This window comes from Bison bison, unplaced genomic scaffold (assembly GCF_000754665.1).
Source record: "Bison bison bison isolate TAMUID 2011002044 unplaced genomic scaffold, Bison_UMD1.0 scf7180017864072, whole genome shotgun sequence".
NCBI classification, from domain to species: domain Eukaryota; kingdom Metazoa; phylum Chordata; class Mammalia; order Artiodactyla; family Bovidae; genus Bison; species Bison bison.
Genome location: NW_011494644.1, coordinates 10617679 through 10640036, shown reverse-complemented (window position 1 = coordinate 10640036; position 22358 = coordinate 10617679). Strand labels below are relative to the sequence as shown.

Genomic DNA, 22358 nt, shown 5'->3' with positions numbered 1-22358 from the left:
CCCATCCCCGCCCCCGCCCTGTCCCTCTACCCGAACTCCTTGCGGGGTCCCTTTCCTGGGCAGATCCGGGGCCAACCGCCCTTCCTTATCCTACTTGGGCATCCTCGGCTCCCTCCCTGGCCCCCACACACCCCTCGAACCTTCCCCAGCTTTTCCCCCAGTACCTGTACGGAGCGCCTGCTTTGGGCCAAGTACTGGGCTAATAAGGACCCTATCCCGCATGGTCTACTGTATACCTAATCTCCCTTAATCGGCGGCTCTGAGAGGCCTTGTCACTTATCCGGTGAGCGGCAGGGCAGTGTTTCATCCTGGCCGACTGCAAAGCCAGGTGCCGGGAATCCCCGGGGGCAGTCTCCCCGTCCCGTGCACCTCCTCTGGGAAGGCTGGTGGTCCTGCCACTTCCCCTCTTGGGTCCCCACCTGTTCCTATGCAGCAGCGGAGGAGGGGGCTGCTGGACTTCATCCCGCCCACCGGCTGGTCCTCATTGCAGTGCGGTGCCTAAGTCACTTCAGTCGTGTCCGACTCTTTGCGAACCTGTGAACTGTAGCAGGCCAGGCTCCTCTGTCCCTGGGATTTTCCAGGCAAGAATACTGGAGTGGGTTGCCATTCCCTTCTCCATCATCTTAGTGCCTCATCTGGCTAACTGTGGAGGGTCTGTTTCTCCCACTAGGCCCATAGCAAGACCTTTTGTTCACTGTGTATCCGCAGCCCTCCAAACAATGGCTGATATACAGTAGGCGCCTAATAAATGATTTAAGGGAGGGGCCTGACTCCTCCTCAGCTCTCACACTCAGGGACCCAGAAGAGCCTCTCCCCTCCCTCAGCCACCACCCAGGTACCTGAGGAGGAATAATGTCGAATAGGTCCCCGGCGGGCGCGTACTCCTGGGCGAAGACATAGCAGTCTTCGGTCTCAAACACGACGTCGAAGACCTTGATGATGAAGGGGCTGGAGGAGAGGCTGTTGGTAATGCTCACCTCCCGCAGGAAGTTCTTCAGCTTGGTTTTGCTCTTGTTCACAAACTTCAGCGCCATCTTCGTGCCTAGTGGGGCGACAGTGAGAGCGGTGAGGACCCCTCTCCCTGCGCCCCTGCGCCTCACACAGCCGGGCCTGTCTGCGCAGCCTGTCCGGGCCACAGCGCACAACTCGACGGGAGCCCCAGTGGGCGGACTGTCGTCTCACAGGTAGGAAACTGAGGCCCAGAGAGGGGAAGGCCATGCAGCAAGTCAGGGGTCAGCTGGGTCCTCTCTGCCCCACCTGCAGCCCTCCATGAGGCACGCCTGCTGCTTCCTCCACCCTCTCATTTTCCTCCTGATACACTGTGTACTTATGTATCGTGTCTGTCTGCCCCCAGTCAGAAGGCCCTTGAGCACAGGAAACTGTCTTTTTTTTAAGATTTTTTTTGTTGTGGACCATTTTTTCAAGTCTTTCATGAATTTGCTTCTGCTCCTTGGCTGTGAGGCATGTGCCATCCCAGTTCCCTGACCAGGGATGGAACCGGCACTCCCCTGCACTGGGAGCTGAAGTCCCAACCACTGCCCCACCAGGGAAGTCCCAGGAACCTGTGTCTTGTTTGCTGTTGTACCTCCAGCGCTCACAGAAGAGCCTGGTGCCAGCAGGTGCTCCGAAAACGTTTGTTAAGCAGATGAATAAGAAGACACTAGACACACAGAGGTGAGGGCCTGCAAGGCACGTGTCCCCAACTCTGAGCTTGAGCAGCCATCTGTACCCACCTGGGTACAGAGCTGTGTGACACGTGTGTGTTCACAGAGCACTTACACATTGCGGGTCCTGCCTTCTGCACTTCACGGTTACAACTCACTTTTTATAAAGACCCTATCAACTGGGCATTAATACTCCTCTATTTTACAAAGGAGGAAACCTAGGCACAGAGAGGTTAAGTCACTTGCCCCAGGTCACACAGCAAGCAGCAAAGCTCAGGTGACCCCATGTCCAAGGTTCCTCCTTCTGGCCCGGTCCCCTCTGAATGCAGCTGTGGGCAACTATGCAGCCCCCATCCCTGGCTGGCTGATGGGCACTGCAGTGAGCTTACACTGTGGGGAAGGCATCACGTTCAGCGGTTAAACGAGAAGGCCCTGGAGCTGAAGAATGGGGGCTCATCCTAGCTCACACTTTCTGTAGCTGCATGACCTGGGCTGAGTGACTGCATCTTTCTGGGTCTCAGTGTCCTCGGGATCTGAGGAATGAAGCTGCCACGTGGACCTCACAGGGCCCTCTCCCACCTGCTGTTAAGCATGGTGCTCTGTTCGCGAAGACCCCAGTTCAGTTTGGTCCACCCTCCTCGGGGTAGCGATCACATATGTGCTGGTCATCCCCCAAACACCACTGCCAGCCCTGACCTTTCCCCTGATTCCACATGTCCCCAGGCGCATCTCCTTGACTGTCCTGAGGGCACTTTTGTTCAATTGCTCAGTCGTGTCTGACTCTTGGCAATCCCATGGACTGCAGCATGCCAGGCTTCCCTGTCCCTCACTGTCTCCCGGAATTTGCTCACACTCATGTCCATTGAGTCGGCAAATCCATCCCACCATCTTGCCCTCTTTGGCTGTCCTCAGGGCACTGTGGATGGCCCCAGAGCAGCCCACTCTATCCAGAGATTCCTCCCTTGTCCCCTCCTTCCCGGGCTGCTTCATGCCACACTCTCTCCACAGGTAGCACAGACTCTCCTTCCCTGCTGGCCTCCTGGCCCCCACAGAGAGCCCCCACCAGGTCGCCAGGTCGCGGCTCCTGTCTTACAGCGGGCCGCCCTGCAGACACTCACCCGTGCCCTTGTAGGCCACCAGGTCGACCTTCCCATAGGTGCCCTTGCCCAGCTCCCGGACGAGTTCATAGTGCTTGGTGACATCGCTCGCGGCCACTGTGCGGAGGGTCAGCGCCTGCATGTCTTCGGTGAGGAGAGGCACGCCAGCACCCAGCCCGGGGGCGGTCCCTGGCCCGCAGCAGGGCAGGGAGTGGGGCGGCTCGGGCTCTGGGCAGCCCACGCTCATCTTCTCCCTGGTGTGGGGGTGGGGAGAGGGATGGAGTGTGACATCAGACCCCTCCACTCCCCACCTCCTCCCCATCCAGGGCCCAGGATCTCTGGGACTGGGCCCGATGCCAGGCCTAAGATGACCACCAGGGGGCGACAAGCATCTTTGCTGCGAATGGTTGGTTGTTTAGTTGCTAAGGCGTGTCCAAACTCTTTGAGACCCCACAGACTTGTAGCCCACCAGGCTTCTCTGTCCATGGGATTCTCCAGGCAAGAATACTGGAGGGGGTTGCCATGGCCTCTGCCAGGGGATCTTCCTGACCCAGGGTTCAAACCTGCGTCTCTTACGTCTCCAGCATTGGTAGGTGGATTCTTTACCACGGAGTCAGCTGGTTCAGTGGTAAAGAAGAATCATCTGGGAAGCCCCCCATCTTTTCCCTGAAGCTTCAGGGTCAGGCCTGAGCCAGCGTTCCCCAGAGACATGGCCATTGTCCCACTGCTCCCTCCTTGGGTGTCTCATGCTATCATCCAGACACAGTGTCAGGCAAGGCACATGTGTTTGTCACACACAGACATGCCACATACTGAGTTCACATGGGTGCTCCCAGTCACAAGTATTGATCAGCACCTGCTGTTTGCCAGGTACTGTTTGGAGCCCTGGGGACACAGCCCTGAACACACACAACTTATGTTCAAGGTGGGGAAATGGACAATACACAGTGAGCCCACAAATTATATATTGTGATAAAAGGTGACACTGGCTATAGAGAAAATAAGGCTAGGGAGGGGCAGGTGGGATGTGAGGGGAGGTTGTTCAGTCGCTTGGGCTCTTTGCGACCCCACGGACTGCAGCACGCCAGGCTCCGCTGTCCGTGGGGTTTCGCAGGCAAGAATACTGGACTGGGTAGCCATTTCCTTCTCCAGGGGATCTTCCCGACCCAGGGATGGAACCCAGGTGCCCTGTATTGCCGGCAGATTCTTCACTGACTGAGCCACCAGGGAAGCCATAACAGGGGGCAGGAGTCTCAGACGAAACCCTGGCAGGGCGGCGCAGGCTGGCCACATCCCCACACGGCCTTAAAATCCATTCCCCGACCTCAGACGACCACACACAGCCCAGCTCAAGTACACAGCTGCAGCTGTAGCTCCCGGGTCCCCGCCCAGGCTCCCCGGATACAAGGACAGAATGCCTGTTCTACCACGACCCATCCTCCACATTCACTGCTGGTCCCCTTCCGTGTTCACATGGGCTGGGGGAGGGGGCTTCCTGGACACACCTACCCCTCCGGGGGTACTGAGTTTGCCTCCCGATGGCGCTGGGGGCGCAGAGAGCTGCAGTGGGGAGCGTTCGGGGATGGGTGACAGCAAAGGCTTATCTGGGGTTTGCATTTCTCATCCGTCTATTGGGGGGAGGCTTAGACCAGGGAGCCGAGCATCTGGGATCAAGTGTCCGCGTGTCCATGTCTGCCTGTGCACCAGTGAAGGAGGCGGCCGATGAACCCCCTCTGGGCTGAGCCTCAGCAGCCGTCCCTGGGTGCAGCTCCTCCGCCCTCACTCCCTTCTCCCTCCTGTCACAGGTGGACCACCAGCGCTCTCAGCCCCCACCCCTGCCCTCGCGGTGCAGAGTGAAGGCACAGACTTGGAGCCAGACTGCCCAGTTGGAAGCCGGGCTCGATGACTTGCTAGCTGGATGTCCTTGTGCAAATTCCTTCCTGTCTTTGTGCCTCGGTTTCCCCATCTTACAAAAAGAATACAATAGTATATTTTCCCTGAGGGTTACAAGACATGAAGTGGTTGGCCCCTGGTGCACAGTAAGTGACCCCCAAGAGGCAGGTGTGGTTGGGTTCTCATTCCGATGATGCTCGCCCGCTCAGCTGGGCTGGAGGCTGGGAGCTGGGGTGAGCCCAGCCCGGGAGCCTGGTGTCTCTACCCTGGCCCGGCCACTCCCCTTCCAGGCCCAAACCCTCTTCTCCTCCTCTGCTTTCCCCTTCCCCCTCGGCACGACCCAGCCTCCCACTTCACGCGGAGAAGAGGAACATCAGGAGGGAACTTCCTGCCTCCCACCCAGCCCCAAACGGAGCTCCATCTGCACGTCCTCCTGGCTGGCTGCGGGGCGGGGGACGGTGGGGGGACGGGGAGGGCGGTGCAGGGAGCCATTCTCCCCTCCTCTGGCTCCCGCCCCCAGCTTCTTCCTCGGTATCTCTGCTCCCCCACAAAGGCCCCTCCCCTCCATTCATGAAGTCCCATATGGTGCCCTCCCCTCGGAGCGTCTCCAGTGAGAACCTAGGACCCCCAGCCCTGCTTCCTCCACCAGCGACAGTGTGTTGAACCCAGCCCTGCCTGGCATGGCCACCGAGTCTATGCAGTGCCTGCTCAGGGCAGGACAGCACTGGGCATCTCCCCGCTGCAGGGCTAAAGTAGGGTGACATATCCCCATGACAGTCTCTGGGCTAGAAGGGTCAGCTCTCCGGATCCCCGTCACATGTCCGCCCACTGTCTGGGTGGAGAGGACTCCAAGAGGGAACAGCCAGGTCATGGGCTCTGACGAAGCCTGGGGAAGGGGGAGGTCAGGCTGTTCCTGTGGAGTGAGTGGGGCTCCCCCCTGCCCCACCGGGTGCTGATGAGTACGCATCCTCTTCACCTGGGGCTCTTCCCCCCTGCCCATCAAGAGACCCTGGGCTGCTCTGCTGACCTACTTCTCCTGATATTTGTGTGGACTCCCCAAGGGCTGCCTTGTGTGTGCAGGCACCTGTGTGCACACATGTGGCAATGCTCCCACTTCGGGCTTTGGTCCTGTCAGGTCCCTTTGGGGCTGTTTTCTGCATCCTCTGGGAGCTTGACTGGCAGCTGCAAGTTGCTAGAGGCCCTTCTTCCCTCCCCCAGAGACTGTGGGGTGCCTGCTTCTCTCTGCCGCTTTGGCCTCAAGAGTTGCCCTGGGCAGGGTCTGCGGGCTGGGTGGGGGGCACACCGGCTTCCTCATCCCCAGGCTCAGCCCAGGCTCTGACCACTGACCAGCAATGCTGCTCATCAGCTTGAATTTGCCTCTCCAGCGCCCTCCACCATTCCTGCTAGCCTGCCCTCCCCTTATCTCATCCTCAGGTCCCACTCCTCCAGGAAGCCTTCCCTGCTGCCCCAGGTGTCAATTCCTGTCTCTGAGGGGCCCCAGGGTTCAGGCAGGGTCTGTATGCCTCTCTCTTCCAGCCCCTGTTGAATATCTTGGGTGGTCTCAGCTTTATCCTGTCAGTCCCCATCAACAGGCCAAGACTACCCTGGGGGCTAGTGCTACATCAAATCCAACTCTCCACGGTCCCTTCCCTTGGTTCTGAGGGTCCAGGTTGTGGGACCTCCATCTCTTCCCCACATTCACTTCTTCAACCCGCCTCTTCCTCCAGGCCCTTTCTCCGCAAGGTGTCAGCAGGAGACAAGGGACTGACCCGCACCCGTCCCTGATTGACGCTGCCGCATCATTCCCCAGGTACGCTGCCTCTGACCCAGTTACTACGCACATGACTTCAGAGGCGCAGTGGGGAAGCGATGGAAACAGCAAGGGCCTTGGGGCTCAGCAGGTTTGGCCTTGATCCTAAGGTGTGCCACTTTTTACCTGGGTGACCTTGAGTAAGTCACAACCCCTCTCTGGGCCTCAGCTTCCTCATCCATAAGATGAAGAAAATAACAGTTGTAACAGGGGTGACGGCAGACACTTAAATGTACTCACTGCATGTCAAGCCCTGTTTGGAGGCTGACCTCATCTCTCGTTTTCACAATTCCAGGCGTGCATGCATGCTGAGTCCCTCCAGTTGTGTCTGACTCTTTGCGACCCTGTGGACTGTAGCCTGCCAGGCTCCTTTGCCCGTGGGATTTTCCAGGCAAGAATACTGGAATGGGTTGCTATTTCCTCTTCCAGGGGATCTTCTTGACACAGGGACTGAACCTGTGTCTCTTACGTCTCCTGCATTGGCAGGGGGGTTCCTTACCACTAGCATCAGCTGGGAAGCCCACAATTCCATGAGGTAGCTGGTATTATCATTAGTATTGTTACTACTACTATTATTATTTTTGGCTGCACTGCACAGCTTGTGGGATCTTAGTTCCTTGACCAGGGATTGAACCCATGCATCCTGCAGTGGAAGCATGACGTTTTAGTCTCTGGACCACCAGGGAAATCTTCAAGGGAGGGATTATTAGTATACCCATTTTAGGGGTGATGAGCACAAGGCACAGAGACTGTAGAACTCGCCCAATGTCATCTCGCTGGTGCTGGCACTGGCTCCAAAGTTGGTGCTTTTAACCACCTCTATTTTTTTTCCCAAGACAGAATGTGAGAACATCACCTGCAGATCCCTCAGTATCTGAGCAGGCAAATGGAGGCCCAGAAGGGGGCAGAGCCTCAGCCAGGGATGCACATGCCCTCCTGGAGCTCCTGTGGCGAGTTGACTGGGGGCCAGGCGCTGGTCCAGGTATTAACTTAGTTCTCACAACAGTCCCTGTGGCAGGTGTGCGCGCATGCTCAGTCGTGTCCAACTCCTTGCGACCCCTTGGACTGTAGCCCTCCAGGCTCCTCTGTCCATGGGGTTTCCCAGGCAAGAATACTGGAGTGGGTTACCGCTCCCTTCTCCAGGGGATCTTCCCAACTCAGGGGTTTGAACCATGCATCTCCCGCATTGGCAGGCGGGTTCTTTACCTCTGAGCCACCTGGGAAGCCAAGGTATACCAGCTCCTTTTTTCAGGTGGAGACTTGAGCCCAAAGAATGAAGTCAGACCCTTCAGCCTCGCTGGGTGGTTGAGGGCACAGATGTCTGGTATCATGGGGAACTTGACCTTAAGGTATTTCGCCTACAGCATCGTCCCTTTCTCCCCTTGGAGGAGCAGCTGAGAACTTGGTGGCTGTGAACTTCCCAGCACCAGGCATGGAGGTCCTGGCTGGCCTCCGTTCACCCTGTGCAGTTGGTACTGCATCTGTGCACACGCGAGGGCTGTGCTGCCCTTGGGGACCCCATGTGACCTGCACCTCCAGTGTGTCCTCGCTGACCCCAAGGGAGGCCCTCAATTCCCCGTCTGTGGTGAAGGCAAGAGGGCCTCGCCCAGTCTTCATGGCAGCGGTTGTGGCCCTGACCACAAAGGCTCCGGCCCCGTGGGCTGGGTCTTCCGCCACAGGCTGGGAGGGCCACGGTGGTGGGGGAGAGTTTCCTAAGCAAGACCGAACCACCTACCACTTCCTGTTGGCAGGTGGCTCGAGCTGGGTCCCACCTTTGTGAAAACAACAGTAAATGTGTAACCCAAGTCAGGTCTACATTGGGATCCCCTTCCCTACCACGCACATACGCACGCACGCACACACACACACACTCACTGAGTCCTCATAAGTGCCCTCAGAAGGGGGCAAGATGCCTCCTATTTTTAAAAATCTGCTTAACTGAGGTGTAACTCGTATATCTAGGCTTCCTGGTGGCTCAGCAGTAAATAATCCACCTGCCAATGCGGGAGTCATGGGTTTGATCCCTGGGTTGGGAAGATCCCCTGGAGAAGGAAATGGCAACCCATACCAGGATCCTTGCTTGGGGAATCCCACGGACAGAGAAGCGTGGTAGGCTATAGTCCATGGGGTCGCAGAGAGTCAGACGTGACTTAGTGACTGAACAACGACAACAATCGGCATATCACAAAACTCCCCCGTAGCAAGTGTACAATCCAGTGATTTAGGGAAATGTACAGAGCTGTGCAACTGCTGCCTCCATCAAGTGATTCACCTCACGGATGAAGAGTAGAGGCCCAAGAGGTTGATGACTTATTGTGGTTATGACAAAGATGGCCAACCGCCTGTCAGAGCTTTGTGTTCCCTCTTCTGTGACACACAGCTGTTCTGCAGGGTGGTGGTCAACAGGGAACTACATCCCTCCCCTCCTTTGCATCCAGGTGTGGACACCTGTGGCGGGTTTTCCCCAGTGGCATGTGAACAGAAACGAGGTGTCAGTTCTAGGCTGGGGCTTTTAAGAGTGGTTAAGGTGTCTCTCTTCTTCTGTGGCTTGATGCAGAGGACCCTAAGACTCTAAAAGATGGTGGTGGAACTAAAGATGGGAGGAACCTGGGTCCCCAGGTGTCAGAGGCCTGCTGCTGACCAGTCTTACCCACTCTGGTATTTTGTGAGCTGGAAGTAAAATGCTGTCCTGTTAGGCTGCTGATGTATGTGAGATTTAGTTGTTAGAGCAGCCGACATCACCCTGATTCAAGGGTTATGCTGCAGGTAAGCAAAAGAGCTGAGATTTGAACCTCAGTGTTTGGACTCCTGGGATGTGGCCAGAGAAGGGAACCTGGATGGTGGTAACACTGGCAACCGAGTGACAAGAATTCAGTTACTGAGTTAGGTGGAGGGTGACCAGTCTGTGAAGGTAAGGGAATCTGCTCTTCTCCTGTCTTGTGGGAGAATAATCACCCCGGCAAATATTTACCGAGTGTTGACTGTTTGCCAGCTGGTATGCAAACAGTGGATTAAATCATTTAATCCCAACAAGTCTGGGAGGTGGGCGCTACTACTCTTCTCCCCATTTTACAGAAAGGGATACTGAGGCACAGACGGGTTGAGTAACTTGTCCCAGAGCTAATAAACAGCAGAGTGGGATTTGAACTTAGGCTATGAGGTTTTAGATCGCATGCTTTCATGCGCTGTGTCCTGCGAGGCTCCTGTAGGCAGACAGCAACTCAAAAACGAGACAGTTCTCACAGTCTCACAGTCTCACAGCAGGGAGGAAGTGCGTTCTTCGTCGCTGGGAGCAGAGAAGCAGATACTGGAAGCCCATCTGTTGGGGGGAATCGGTGGGGGGTGAGATTGGACCGAGTCAGCCAGCCCTCTCTTACTGTCACTCTGGGATTCTAAGATTCTCAGTCCCCATGCCGGGGCCCCTTCCCTCAGGTCTCTGGACCCATGCTCTGCCCTTTGCACAGGCAAACCCCAAGGGTGTCCTTACAAAGCCCTGGCCTGGAAGCATGCCATCAAACAGTAATTGTGCCTTGGGGGAGGGGTCCCCTCTTTGCATCTGCAGTATCATTAAAAGTTCCCAAGAAAAAGCAGCCACAATGTGGAATTTCAGATAATGAATAGGGATGGAAGCTGGCCTCTCTCACTTGCTTCACTTTGCTTCTGTGTCAAATGAGAGGCTGGGCTTCCCTGGTGGCTCAGTGGTAAAGAACCTGCCTGCCAATGCAGGTGACACGGGTTTGATCCCTGGGTCGGGAAGGCCCCTGGAGAAGGAAATGGCAACCCACTCCAGTATTCTTGCCTGGAAGACCCCATAGAAAGAGGAGTCTGGCAGGCTACAGCCCAGGCTTAGTGTCTAAACAACAATAACACAAGCGAGAGGTTGTCACTTCATTCCTTCAGCCTGTGTGGCTGAGCCAGCTCTCTGCATCCCACATTCTCCCCTAGCCTGTCTCCAGGTATCTCCCCTCTAGTCCTCCACACCTGTGGGGTCAGATAAATTGTCTCAAGGCCAGAGTTGACCTGATCCTTGCCTTGTTCGCATTTTTGGTGGTTTCTTGTATTGGCCTATAGTGTTGCCTCCTGTTCAGCATCACTTTCCCTTTCTCTGGGGAATGGTTCCCTCCTTCAGTCCACTGGTTCAGTAGGGCTGTCCCCACCCTGACTCTCAGCGCAGACCTGATCCAGGGCCAGTCAACCAGGGGATGCATCCCATCTGCGAGGTCACTCTGGCTGGTTCTAAGATGAACATGTGATCCAAGGTGACCCACTGAGATCTCACTTTAGGACTCTTGCTTAAGTTATAAGAAAAGAGATACCTCTGACCCCTGGCCTACAAAGCTGGAGAACACAGGCCTGGAGCTGCTGGGCTTGGCCAGCATGAGGGTAGCCCGAGAAAGAAGCAACAAAGAGATAAGCAGCGCTGAAAGATGGAGAGGTTTCTGATGACTCTGAGCATCTGGCTCCAGATATGCCTAAAGTCAGTCATACTCCTGAAAGTTTGTTTCCTGAATCAATACATTTCCTTTTGGCTTAAGCCAATTTGAGTTGAATTTACGTAGCTCACAGCCTAAAGCCTCCAGACAAGCATATCTATTCAAGCCTAGGCACTGTGCTGGGTACTGGCACTGGGTGTGCAGATTAGATAGAGGGTATCAGCCTACAAATCAAGGAGGCAAACCAAAGAAGGACTCAGATAATCATGAGGCCAGGAAGGCCATGATCAGTGCTCTGCCATTTCTAAGAAGGACACTGGCAGTGGGGATCAGGGTGCCTTCCTGGAGGAGGTGACACCCGAATGGGCCTTGAAGAGGATTGACAATCTAGCAAGAAACCCAAGAGCTCCTTGAAAGCAAGCCCCATGCCTTAATCATCTTGCTATTCCTAGCTCTTAGCCAGGGTGTGACAAATGCCGGGTGAATAATTCTTTACGTGTTTGGGAAGCTGTAACTTTTTATATCTTGGCTTTCCTGAATGTGACCCTGCAGGCACATAGCTATTTTCCCAAGGGTCTGCATGAGATATCATTAGCCCCGTTTTACAGGTACAGAGACTGATGGCCAGAAGGGAACAACAATTTGCTCAAAAATCACAGAGAGTCAGTGGCAGGGCTGGACTAGAAGCCAGGGCGTCTGCAGGACAAGGTGTATCTCCCTGTAACAGCTCCCAGCCCCAAACACAGCAGAGATCGTAGTGGCGGTGAGTGACAGTGGTCACTGCGAACAGAGAGGCTGGGGTGTATTCACGATCAGAATGCTGAATACAATGGACAGGAAGTTGACAGCAACAACTAACACTTAAGGAACCCCTGTCGTGTGCCAAGTCCCTCCTGTAAATGAACTCATCTACTCTACTATTCACTCCAGTTTACAGACAAGGAAACTGAGGGATAGAGCAAGTCATGTCACTTGATCAAGACCATCCATCCTGTAAGTGGCGGGGCCAGGATTCCAATCTAGGCATTATCACTGCAGTGTCTAGATGCTTCTCCACTATGCATTACAGTCTCTAAAATGATACATTAATAGTCAAAAGGACTATTTATATTCTCAATTGCCAATGCTTTACATTGCTGCTGCCATGCAATCTTCACAGCAACCCCATTTTACAAATAAGGATCCTGAGGCTCACAGGGGTTAAGCAATTTGCCCAAGGTCACCTAGCTGGTAAGAGGCAGAGCTGGGAATTGAACCTTGAATGCTTCCTGCTCTGTCTCCCTTTTCCTATCTTTGGTCTCTGGTTTGCAGCCCAGACCTCCCTCCAGCTCCATTAGCTTCAGCACCACAGGTGTGGACAGCACCCGGGCTGGCTGGCATTAAATGCAAGGCTAGGGGAGGTCCAAGGAGGCTGGACTGCAGGACAGAGGAACTGCTGACAGACCAAGGCTCCCAGGGCATGAAAAGGTATGTCTGGATTTAGGTTGTAGTTTAGTTGCTAAGTCATGTCCAATCTAATGTGACCCCATTGACTGTAGCCTGCCAGGCTCCTCTGTCCACAAGATTTCGTAGGCCAGAATATTGAAGTGGGTAGCCATTTCCTTCTCCAGGGGATCTCCCTGACCCAGGGATCAAACCCACATCTCCTGCATTGCAGGTGGATTTTTTTTACCATTGATTCACCTGGGAAGCCCATGGATATAGACACTGCCGTTTATTTAACCAACTGATAGATGCTGACTGTGTACATTCAACCTTTTGCTGCCACGAACAATGAGCAGCCTTGTACATAAGTCCTGTGGCAGTGTGCAGGTGTGTCTGTAGGATCGAAGTGGGTTGCCAGGTTAAAGGATGAGTGCATCCGGGATTTCTATACAGAGCCTGAAGTCCCTCAGGGGGCTGTGCCACTGGCCCACCCCAGTCATCAGGAGAGGGCTGTGGGACACAGCAGCTGCCACCAGCTTCCTGGCTGTCTCTGGGCCGCCACATCACTTTGTTTAGTACATTATTTTGAAGTGAGGGGGGAAACAGGAATGAGTTTCTTATTTGCTTGCATTTGCATAAAGTAACTCTGGATGCAACCAGACACCAATGAAGGCGTCTTCATTGACCATCCTCAGCACTCACTCCCACTGTTCTGAGCCATCATCAGGGCTCAGCTGCTGCTCCCTACCCCCCTCAACCTCTCCTTGACACAGCAGCCAGGAAGCCCATCAAACCCCAATCAGACCACACTACTCCCCAGCTCATCACCCTCCAGGGGCTCCCATCTCAGTCCAAGTCCTTACAACAGCCCTTGATTTGCCCCTCTGACCTGTCTTATCCCTCCTGCTGCTCCAGACACACTGGTCTCCCTGCTGTTCCCTGAACACGCCAGCTCCCCACCCGGGAGCTGTTCCCTTTGCCCCCAGACATCCACATGGCTCATTTCCTCCAAGTTCTGTTCCAACAGCACCTTCTCAACTAGTGCTATCCAACCACACTCCCCTTTTCCTGTTTTACTTTCTCCCCCAGCAGAGCATAGCCCTGTCTAACATAACATCTATTGTGGATGTCTCTCTTCCCCACGAGAATGTAAGCATCAGGAGGGCAAGGACTCTGTCAGGCTGGTCTCATTCACTGCTGTATCCCCAGCTAGCACAGTGCTTGACACATAGTAGAAAACTTAATAAATATTGGTGAATGAATGAATGAATGTCTGGGGAAAGAAGTGGGAACTGAATGACCAGGGGCAGGGTGAGAATTAAATTTTCACTGGGTACAGTCCTGTTGGATCTAGGGGGATATAAGGAACCAGGCATGGTTAGTGGGGCAGACAATCCCAAAGGAGAGTGTGAGGGGAGATGGTGCCCACTCATCCAGGCTCAGCACTCTGGGGTGGGTGTCCCCAGAGTGGGGCCTGGGGGGAAGAGTGGCCCAGCTTGGTTGCCCTGAATCACCACATGGAGCTGGCCCAGGCTCAGGAAGCGGGGAGAGCTGGGAACCCCCCTGACACTCACCTCCGAGGGGAGCCCTCCCCCCTCCACCCCCACAGCCAGTGCCCCAGTCTGGTTTTCTGCCACTTAACACCTTCTCAGAAGGGTATCCCTGACCCTCCTGGTTTTTACCCCAGGGCAGAAATCAGTTCACACGTGGGCTCTCCCATCCACTGCAAGTGAGTGGGGTGGGGGGCGGTCCAGAGCTGGGTCCTCTCACCCCAAAAAGAGAAGTGTGAATTGCCTGGGAAAGCTCCAGCCTTTGCTGCTCATGCCCAGGGAACCTTGTGCAGCCCCGCCCCCAGACCCTGCTCTGCACAAGTTTCCAATCTATGAAATGAGCTATTTCATGTTCCTTCATGGGTCACCAAAGTCTCAGTTCTCTTTACCCTGAAAAATGTCCCCAGCCACCACCTATACACTTCTGCATACAATGTCAGGGCCCCGAGAAGCCCGTAAGAGAGGCCAGGGAAGTCCTCTCCCTCTCCTTGGTCCTTTGACACAAATAGACTCCACCAAACATTCTGTTCCGGCTCAAGAGGAAGAGGATAATATTCTCAGATCTTTTCATCTTCCCCTCATGGTGCATATTCTGGCTGTATCCCCTGCCTAAGCCTAACTAAGCCTCAGTTTGTCCATCAGTAAAATGGGATGAGAACGCCCATTTAACATGATGGACTTCTGTGAGAATTAAAGGGGCACTTCCTATAGTGCTTGGCACAGAGCAGATGCTTGGTAAGAATTTGCTGCACAGAGGGGACTGAGACCTTGGTTCCATCCTGGACCCTGAAGACGCTGTACCATCTTGAGTGTCTTGGTTTTCTAGGCTGGACATGGGGGCCATGCTGGCTCTACTAAATCTCACCCCCCAGACCTGCCTGAGCCAGGAGGGACCTTGGAGATCACGTAGCCCATCCCCACATTTCCCAGGTGAGGAGACTGAGAGGGAGAGCCGAGACTGACCCGAGATCAAGCGGCAGGAGCTGCCAACAACCTGCTTCCCGCTGCCCTCCCCACCAGGGGCGGCCTGGGGTTCCCTGTGCTGCCAGGTTCTGCTTCTGGCTCCAGCCTCTGCCTCAGCCTCCCGCCCAGCTGGCGCGGTCTGCCCCTTCCCCAGGGCACAGCCTTGGTGGTTATTAATAGTCTGTGCTACGCCTGCCGGCAGCTGGTGCCCAGAGCTGGGATAGGCACTCTAGCCAGGCCCTGAGGGGAGGTGGGAGCCCTGGGCCTCCTTGTTCCCAACCTACCTGTGGCAGCCCCCATGGGTGCGGGAGGAGGCATGAGCCTTGTTGCTGGGTGACACGGGCAGCCTGGCCCTCAGGGTCCTTGGCTGATCGGCCACCAGTGGAAGGGGGCGGTCGCTGGGTGGGTGAGCAAGAGGCTCCCTGAAGAGCTGAGCCCTTCCTCCGCCCTCTCTGTGCCCCCCTGCCCTGACCCCTAGCGAGGGATGGAAGGGGAGATGCAGCCTAGCTTGGGAACCTGGAGCCCAGATTCGGTCCCCCCTGGGTGGAACCAGGTCACCACCACACCCTGCCATGAAGTCACTTGGGTAAGTCACTTGCTTTCTCTGAGCTTCCATTTCCTTGTCAGGAAATAGGGTTAATAGTGGTCTGGGTTAAAGTGTTATTAATAATAGCTGACATTTATGAACCACCTAAAGTACTTTAGACATATTGACTCATTCATACTTCACAACCATTTTAGGAGAAGCTGCTCCTGCTGTTCCCATTATATCCCTCACTGCGCAGGAGACTTGAGACTCAGAGAAGGGGCAACTAAGTGACGTGTCCAGTGGCACGCAGTTAGGGCATGGCTTACAGAGCTCTGCCTGGCTCCAGAACATTCAGTAGATGTTTGCTGAGCACCTACTATGTGCTTGGAGCTGGAATACATTCATGAACCAAACGAACAGCCCTGTCTTCAAGGACCTTACATTCTCATTTGGGGACAGACAATGATAAAGGTTAAGTAAGAGACGGAAGTCAGATAGTGCAATGTTCTAAATGAAAAAACAAAGCAGGGAGAGGCAAGGAAATGCTGGGGGTGGGGAATGGAACTGTAGAAGGACAGGGGACGAGGGGGTCAGGAAAGGCCCTACTGAGAAGGTTGTAAGCACGTGGAGAACTGTGGGCCTGGGAGTCTTTTTTCTTTCTAATATTTATTTATTTGGCTGCACTGGGTCTTAGCTGTAGCACATAGGGTCTTTAGCTGCAGCCTGCAGGATCTAGCTCCCTGACCAGGGATTGAACCCGGGCCCCCTGCACTGGAAGCTTGGAATCTTAGCCACTGGACACCCAGGCAAGTCCTGTGGAGACTGTGGATCTTGTAGGGGAAGAGTCCTCCTGGCAGAGGCACGTGCTGTGCTTGGTGTGTTCAGGGAACCGTGAGGAGGCCGGCAGGGCTTGAAGCAGGCGGCAAGGGACAAGGGCCAGGGGGGAGGGTAGAGGTAAGGGGTGGGGGACAGTGGACAGGGCCTCAGAGGCTGCAGTGAGGACCTGCCTTTCACTCCGAGTAAGATGCATGCCAGTCTCTGGACCGGAGCAAAACTTTCCTGAAGCCAGACCATGCGCCAGGCCCCAAGAGGCCAAGAGACAGCAGGAACCTGACCCGACTGCACTCAGAGACCCCTTCAGGCCAGCAGCATCCCACCACTGTCCTTGGAGGGGCCGAGAGAGGAAGGAGTGGGGAGCCTTTCAGACCTCCTTCGAAGATTCCTCGGTGCTGCAGCTCTCAGCAGCTGTGGCCCCAAGTGAGGTGTGAGGGCAGTGTGTCCAGGAGCACGGCCAGAGCCCAAGTAGCTTCTGCTGGTTCCTTCTGTCTGGCCATGCCCTGTGCGCTGTGTGTGAATGATGGAAGGATGGATAGAATCCTCTCTGAATCCTAGATATGGACGCTTGAGTAAAGATCTTTACCCCAACCCCCCCTTTTATTTCACCTGTAAAATGGGGCTAACATTCCCTTTCTGTTCAGGGCTTCAGGGGGCTGATATTAACAGCAAAGCATAGAGGGTACTTGGTGCCATTCACAGCGCTTTACACACCTTCATCACTGAATCTTCACTATGACGCTACAAGTCAGGGACTAGTCTCGTCCCCTTTTTTTGTAGCTGAGGGATCTGAGGCACAGAGAGGCTAAGCACCTTGCCCAGGGTCACACAGCGGGTCGAGAAGTTGTGCTTTTGGCCACTAACCCCTGTTAACTGCGGGTCCCACTGCACTTCCTGGAGACACGTAGGATCTGGGCTGGCAGGTACCTGAGCTCTCAGGGTGGGATGATCTGATCTGCCTTAGGACTGTGGGCCCCCAATTCGAGAGAAAAAGACGCCTTCTTGCTATGTTGCGGGCCCATCAGATGAGGAGCTATCCTGAGGTGGGGATCAGTACAGCCTCTACAGGGCCTCACCAGGAGGAGGCTCTATCCTGTCCACTATCCAGTCCCCATCCCTGCCCCTCAGGGTCATCAAAACACGCAGAGGCAGCTGGAACATTCTCTGCCTCTCCCAGGACTGGCTAAGGCCACAAGGAAGGGAGTCACAGTGGCTGGACCCACTCATCGCGGACCCTGCAGCTGGTGGCAGAAGTCATAAGCAAACACTTAAGTAGCAGGCACCACTAAAAGTGCTCCCCACACTAGGAAGGAGCTGGTACTATTCCCATTCTTCATCAGAAGAAACTGAGGATGGAGGAAACTGCCTCATCCAAGGTCACACAGCCGGAGAGGGGTGGAGGCAGGTCTGATGTTAGTTTCACATGAACCTTTGGGAATTCACCGGGCTGGGCTCAAATCCCCACACTGGGTTAATGAGGTGCTGTTTCTCCCTTCTATGGGAGAGGGGATGTCCAGAGACCGGCGTGGGACACTTGACACTAAAAAATGCTTCCCTGAACCCTGATATTACATGGCTCCCCGAATGGGGGCCGAGCTGGGAGTCTAGACCTGTCCCCTCTCAGGCTGTGGCCAAGCTATATGGTGGGGGGAGGGGAGGATAGGGAGAAGAAGGACAGGAGAGGAGAGGTGCTCTTAGGGCCCCACCAGGCTTTATGCCACAGCTTTCTGAGACCGGAAGGGGGACTAAGGAAGTCGGGGAGGGAGGGGGAAGCCTGGAGCAGAACACATCTGTTGGAGATGCTGGTCTGGCTCTGGCCAGAGGCCCATCTGCCTGGACAGGAAGTCTGGGGACACAAGCCTGGCAAGTACCTCACCTGGAAAGCGGCTCTGGTCAGGAAGAGGACCTCAGCTACAGCTAACATAGATCCCACCCCTCACACTTGACTCTCACCCTACCTCTACCCGTAGCAGGGGCATGTCATTAAGCACCACACAGAACTGCTCAAACACCCACCTCCCCTTTCCTGAGGTGAGTACCAAAAGCCCTCTGGCTTCCCCAATAGAAAAATCAAGAATAGTTTCTGAGCACGACTGGCTCCTATTGGAAAGAGCATTGGTAAGTGGATGAGTAACCCTTGGCGGTAATGCCACCTGGCAGATCCTGTCCAAGGCCCTTTTCATGCTTTAGCTCACTTAATCCCCCTGCTGACCCTGAGGTAGGTAGTATCCTTGTTTTCCACATAAGTAAAATGAAGCTCAGAGAGGTTAAGTGACTTGCCTGAGGTCACACAGCGGCGATTCAAACCCCAGAAGTCCAGAGCTCAACTACAGAGCTCCGCTGATTCCTTTGGCCTCAGGATGCTGTTGACCTTCATCCAGGAAGACGGCACACCCTGTGCAGCTACTTAGTATCACCCCTTGGTTTCCTCAATGTTTAGGGTAGGTTAATATTTTTGCATGACTTTGGCATGATCCCCCCCCCGCCCCCCGCCCGACCTCTCCTGCCTGACCAAAACTTAGAGCACTTTGGATTCAGTCCTAGAGTGTTAGAACAAGGAGGAAGATTACAGCTGACAGAACTTCTAGTCTAATTCCTCCCTGACACATGGGGAAACTGAGGCCCGGAGTGCAGTCCTCCCCCACGAGGCCTCAGCAAGACCTTGGTCTAGAACCTGGGGACTTTTGCTCTTGGGGCATATGGGACAGTTACAACAGGATTTTGCTGGCTGAATCCTTCTAGAAGAGAGGAAGGGGCATAAGATGGGGCCCAGAGTGTAAAGTGAGACCAGGGTGGAGATGCTTCTGGCTAATGGAGGAATTCAGGCTCACTTCATCTCTTGGCCTAAAAGACCTTGGAGAGCTGCTGCTCTGTGGTTGTTCTAACCTGGCCACGCGGGTGGCAGGGAAGACCTGAGTGCACAGATATACAGAGACAAAGGTCACCCGCTGAGCAAACATTTTCTGGCCTCTACGTTAGGCCTGCAAAGCTAGATGCTACAAGAGGGCCCAGCAGGTCATGTAAATGAGTGAACAGGCCAGGTGGGGCCTGGGGCCAGCTAGATGATGACAGCTCATCTAAGGGAGGTCGTCATTCTTCAGCTCTGGTCTCGGCTTGTCACAGCATTTTTCAAGAGGACCCCCAAATCAATATTTGTATGTGACACTGCATGTTTGTTTAACATTGGCAACAAACAGGAGAAAAACACTGTTTGGATCAACAAAATGTGTCGAGAAGTTGTGTTTGACAACATGTGCTGTACAATATGCTGGGCTCTGGGGTAGGCAAAGCCGATGCTGCGGGGAGTTGGGGACAGACCTGGTCCTGTCTCCTGGAGCTCGGAGTCTCGAGGTGGAGATACACTCTCACAGCCACCAACCATCGCCCAGCCCAGCTCTGCTCTCCGTTCTGTGCCAGCCCAGGTCAGAGCAAAAGGGGAGGGTGGAGACAGAGAACTGCCCGTGAGCCATCCTGCAGTGGGGCTTTTCAGGTTGGGGGAACAACACACGGTGGAAGGAAGGAGCTGGGGGACAGAGATGAGCCAGAAGTAGAGGATGGAGAGTGAGGAATGAACAGGAGGTGATGCTTGGGAGGTGGTTTCAGGTCACACTGCAAAGGGCTCTGATGGCGCTCATTCCAGACTCAATGGGGAGCCATCGCAGGTGAGCCTGGCCGGGAAAGCTTACTCTCTGTCTCCCTCTGGTCTCTTGGTGGTTTTCCCTAGTCACAGTGACTCAAATCTCCACTCATTTAGCCGCCGACTCCACTCTTTGCCGGTGGGTTGTCTGACAAGGCCCTGGGCTCTTGGGAACCCAGTGAGGGAAGAGGAGCTCCTTTAGAGATGGAGAGGGCACACCTGGATACTTCTGCGGGCCCAGGTGTGAGCCACATCCACCCTGCCTGCTGCAGAGTGAGTGCCTTGCTGTCGTTCTCTCTGGGAGATGCCACATGCTTGCCCAAGGTCACCCAGTCTTCAGGGCAATCAGCTCCCCCACAGCCTGAGCTGAGGCGGGGGGCTGTCTCAATTGTCCTTGAATTTGAAGGCGGGGCTGCCAGGGGTCTGACCTGGAGCCCCCAAGCCTCTTCTCCTGCTGGCCACATCCCACCCCTTTAGTCAACACCAGTAGCACGTAGGGGTGGGGCACTTGGTACTGGGAAGCAGGGAGAAGAGGAATCTGCTACCCAGGCTCAGATGCTTCAGTTGTGGGATCAGAACTGACCAGACCCACCTCAACTGGTCCAACCAAGTACGGGCAAATTGAGAACAGCCCAGAGACGTGATGAACAGGAAAGATCAGGAAAGGGGATGAAGTGGGAAAAAGGACCTTGACTCCAGTACCTGGTACCTCACAGACACTAGCTAAAACGTTTGTTGAATGAACCAGTGAACAAAGGAACTCCTGGTGAGGCTACCTGTACCCAGAGTCGTACCTTCTTCAGCATCACTGCTCGCCTGCAGAGGGCTGAGAGAGGAGGCTGGCAGAAACCCCAGTGGCTCCATGTGTTCCCTTGCACGGTCCCGTCCCTTCTCAGGACCTCTGATCCAGAATTCCAGGATAAAACATCCCCCGGGCCTCTCATCCTCCCATGAGCTGCAGGGGCTGGGGTTCAGGACCGCACTGATGGCCGGGCGGGGATACTGCTTTGTACACCACCTGTAAAGCTGAAGCCGGAACCTAGAGTGGTTCCTTGGTTGTCCAGGACACACTGACCCCACCTGAGGTTTGGCCCTGGGTGTCCCGGAGGTCAGGAGGACAAGGGAGAGCCTTGGCTTTGCTGCCCCTGGGGCAAATGGGGACAGAAAGGTGCCCTGACCTGAAATGGCTCCTTGATCCAGACTTCCTCCCCTCCCCAGAAACCAGAGCCTCACTTTAGAAAGGGCTTGTTCCCCCTTCCTTGTCCTGCAGGGAGCACAAAGTATGGCCTGGGTGAAGATCCCCCAAGGTCCCCTGTAGTTTGGGTCGGGGGGCGTGCAATGGGATCATAGAGAAAAGAAGGGAATCCCATTCATTCTCTCAAACACACCCCTTCCTTGACTTTCACAGACAAAGACACACACCCAAAGCCCCAGCCATCACCCTAGGGCCACCCACTGCAGGCCCCCTCACCTGTGGACACCCCAAATCTTCTCTTCCCAGGAGAGGACTTCACTTGAGAACTCAGCCTGGCCTTGGGGGGAGGGGTGTATATCCTCCAAGGACCAAGGGTCCCAACAGCTCCAGGCTCGCGATTTTGGGGGTGGACTCCCCACCCTCTTCTCCCTTCTTCGCGGCCGAAGGGTCTCTGCCACCACTCCCCCGCGGTCTGGGGAGCTGTGCCCGAACCCCAGGGCTAGGGTGGGGGGTTGGGGAAGGGAGAGGAGGAGGGGGCGGCTCCTCCAAGCGAGACACAAAGAGACGTCCTTCAGCCTCGGCTCCATGGCGACGCTGGGGAGGGGGCCGTGCGCACCCCATACTTCCTTCCCCACCTGCAGGGCTAGGGACCTCGGCGGCCACTCACCTGCTGCCCCTCACCTGGGCCCGGCTTACCTGAGCTGGGGCCGCGGGGACGCCGCGGCAGGGGGCCTGGGCGCCGTCTCGGTTTCCGTCGTCAGCCCGGCCCGGGGGGCTCAGGGCGCCACGATCATGGGCCGGGATGAGAAAGGGGCCGCGAGGGGCTCAGTCGCCCCGGTCCTGGAGCTTTCAGTGAGGGTCTCCGAAGCCTCTTGCTGGTGAGGGATAGCTCTTGCTGTCCTCGGGTCCCTAGATTTGGGGTTTCTGTGCGCCGGAATCGGGGGATCTAAGACCCCTGATCTAGGGGCGTTCTGAGCTGGATCTTCGTGTCTTGAGGTGTGGAGTTGTAATGGCCAGGATCTTGAGAAGGGGTCCCCACAATCCCGGACAGGGGGTCACTGCGTTCTAGGTCTTGTGGGGGCCCAGACTGAAGAGGGGGAGTCCGCGGAACCGCAGGGAGGTCGCTGTCTTCTGAATACGGAGGTAGTCTCCGTTTTCCCCGGGTGGGGAGTCGATCTCTGTTGGATCTGGGGGGCCCACTCGCTTTCCTAAAGGTCTCTGGGTCCTGGATGTGGTCGGGGGGGATCCCCGCGCTCCCCGGCTGCGGGGGCTTGCTGAGTCCTGGCCACCGGCAGGAGCTGGGAGGAAGCCCCTCAACCGCTGGGGGG

At 55.5% G+C, this 22358-nt stretch overlaps 1 protein-coding gene across 1 annotated transcript in view; it reads right to left on the bottom strand.

The window, feature by feature from the left end:
- The window catches only part of SBK1 (SH3 domain binding kinase 1), a 53183-nt gene that overhangs the window by 3279 nt on the left and 27546 nt on the right, over nt 1-22358 (bottom strand). Inside the window, exons 2-3 of the mRNA XM_010837428.1 lie at nt 2783-3015; nt 840-1042 (exon numbers count right to left, since the gene is read on the bottom strand). Of these exons, the coding sequence (XP_010835730.1) occupies nt 840-1042; nt 2783-3008 (429 nt within the window). The 5' untranslated portion in view covers nt 3009-3015. The remainder of the gene's footprint in view (nt 1-839; nt 1043-2782; nt 3016-22358) is intronic.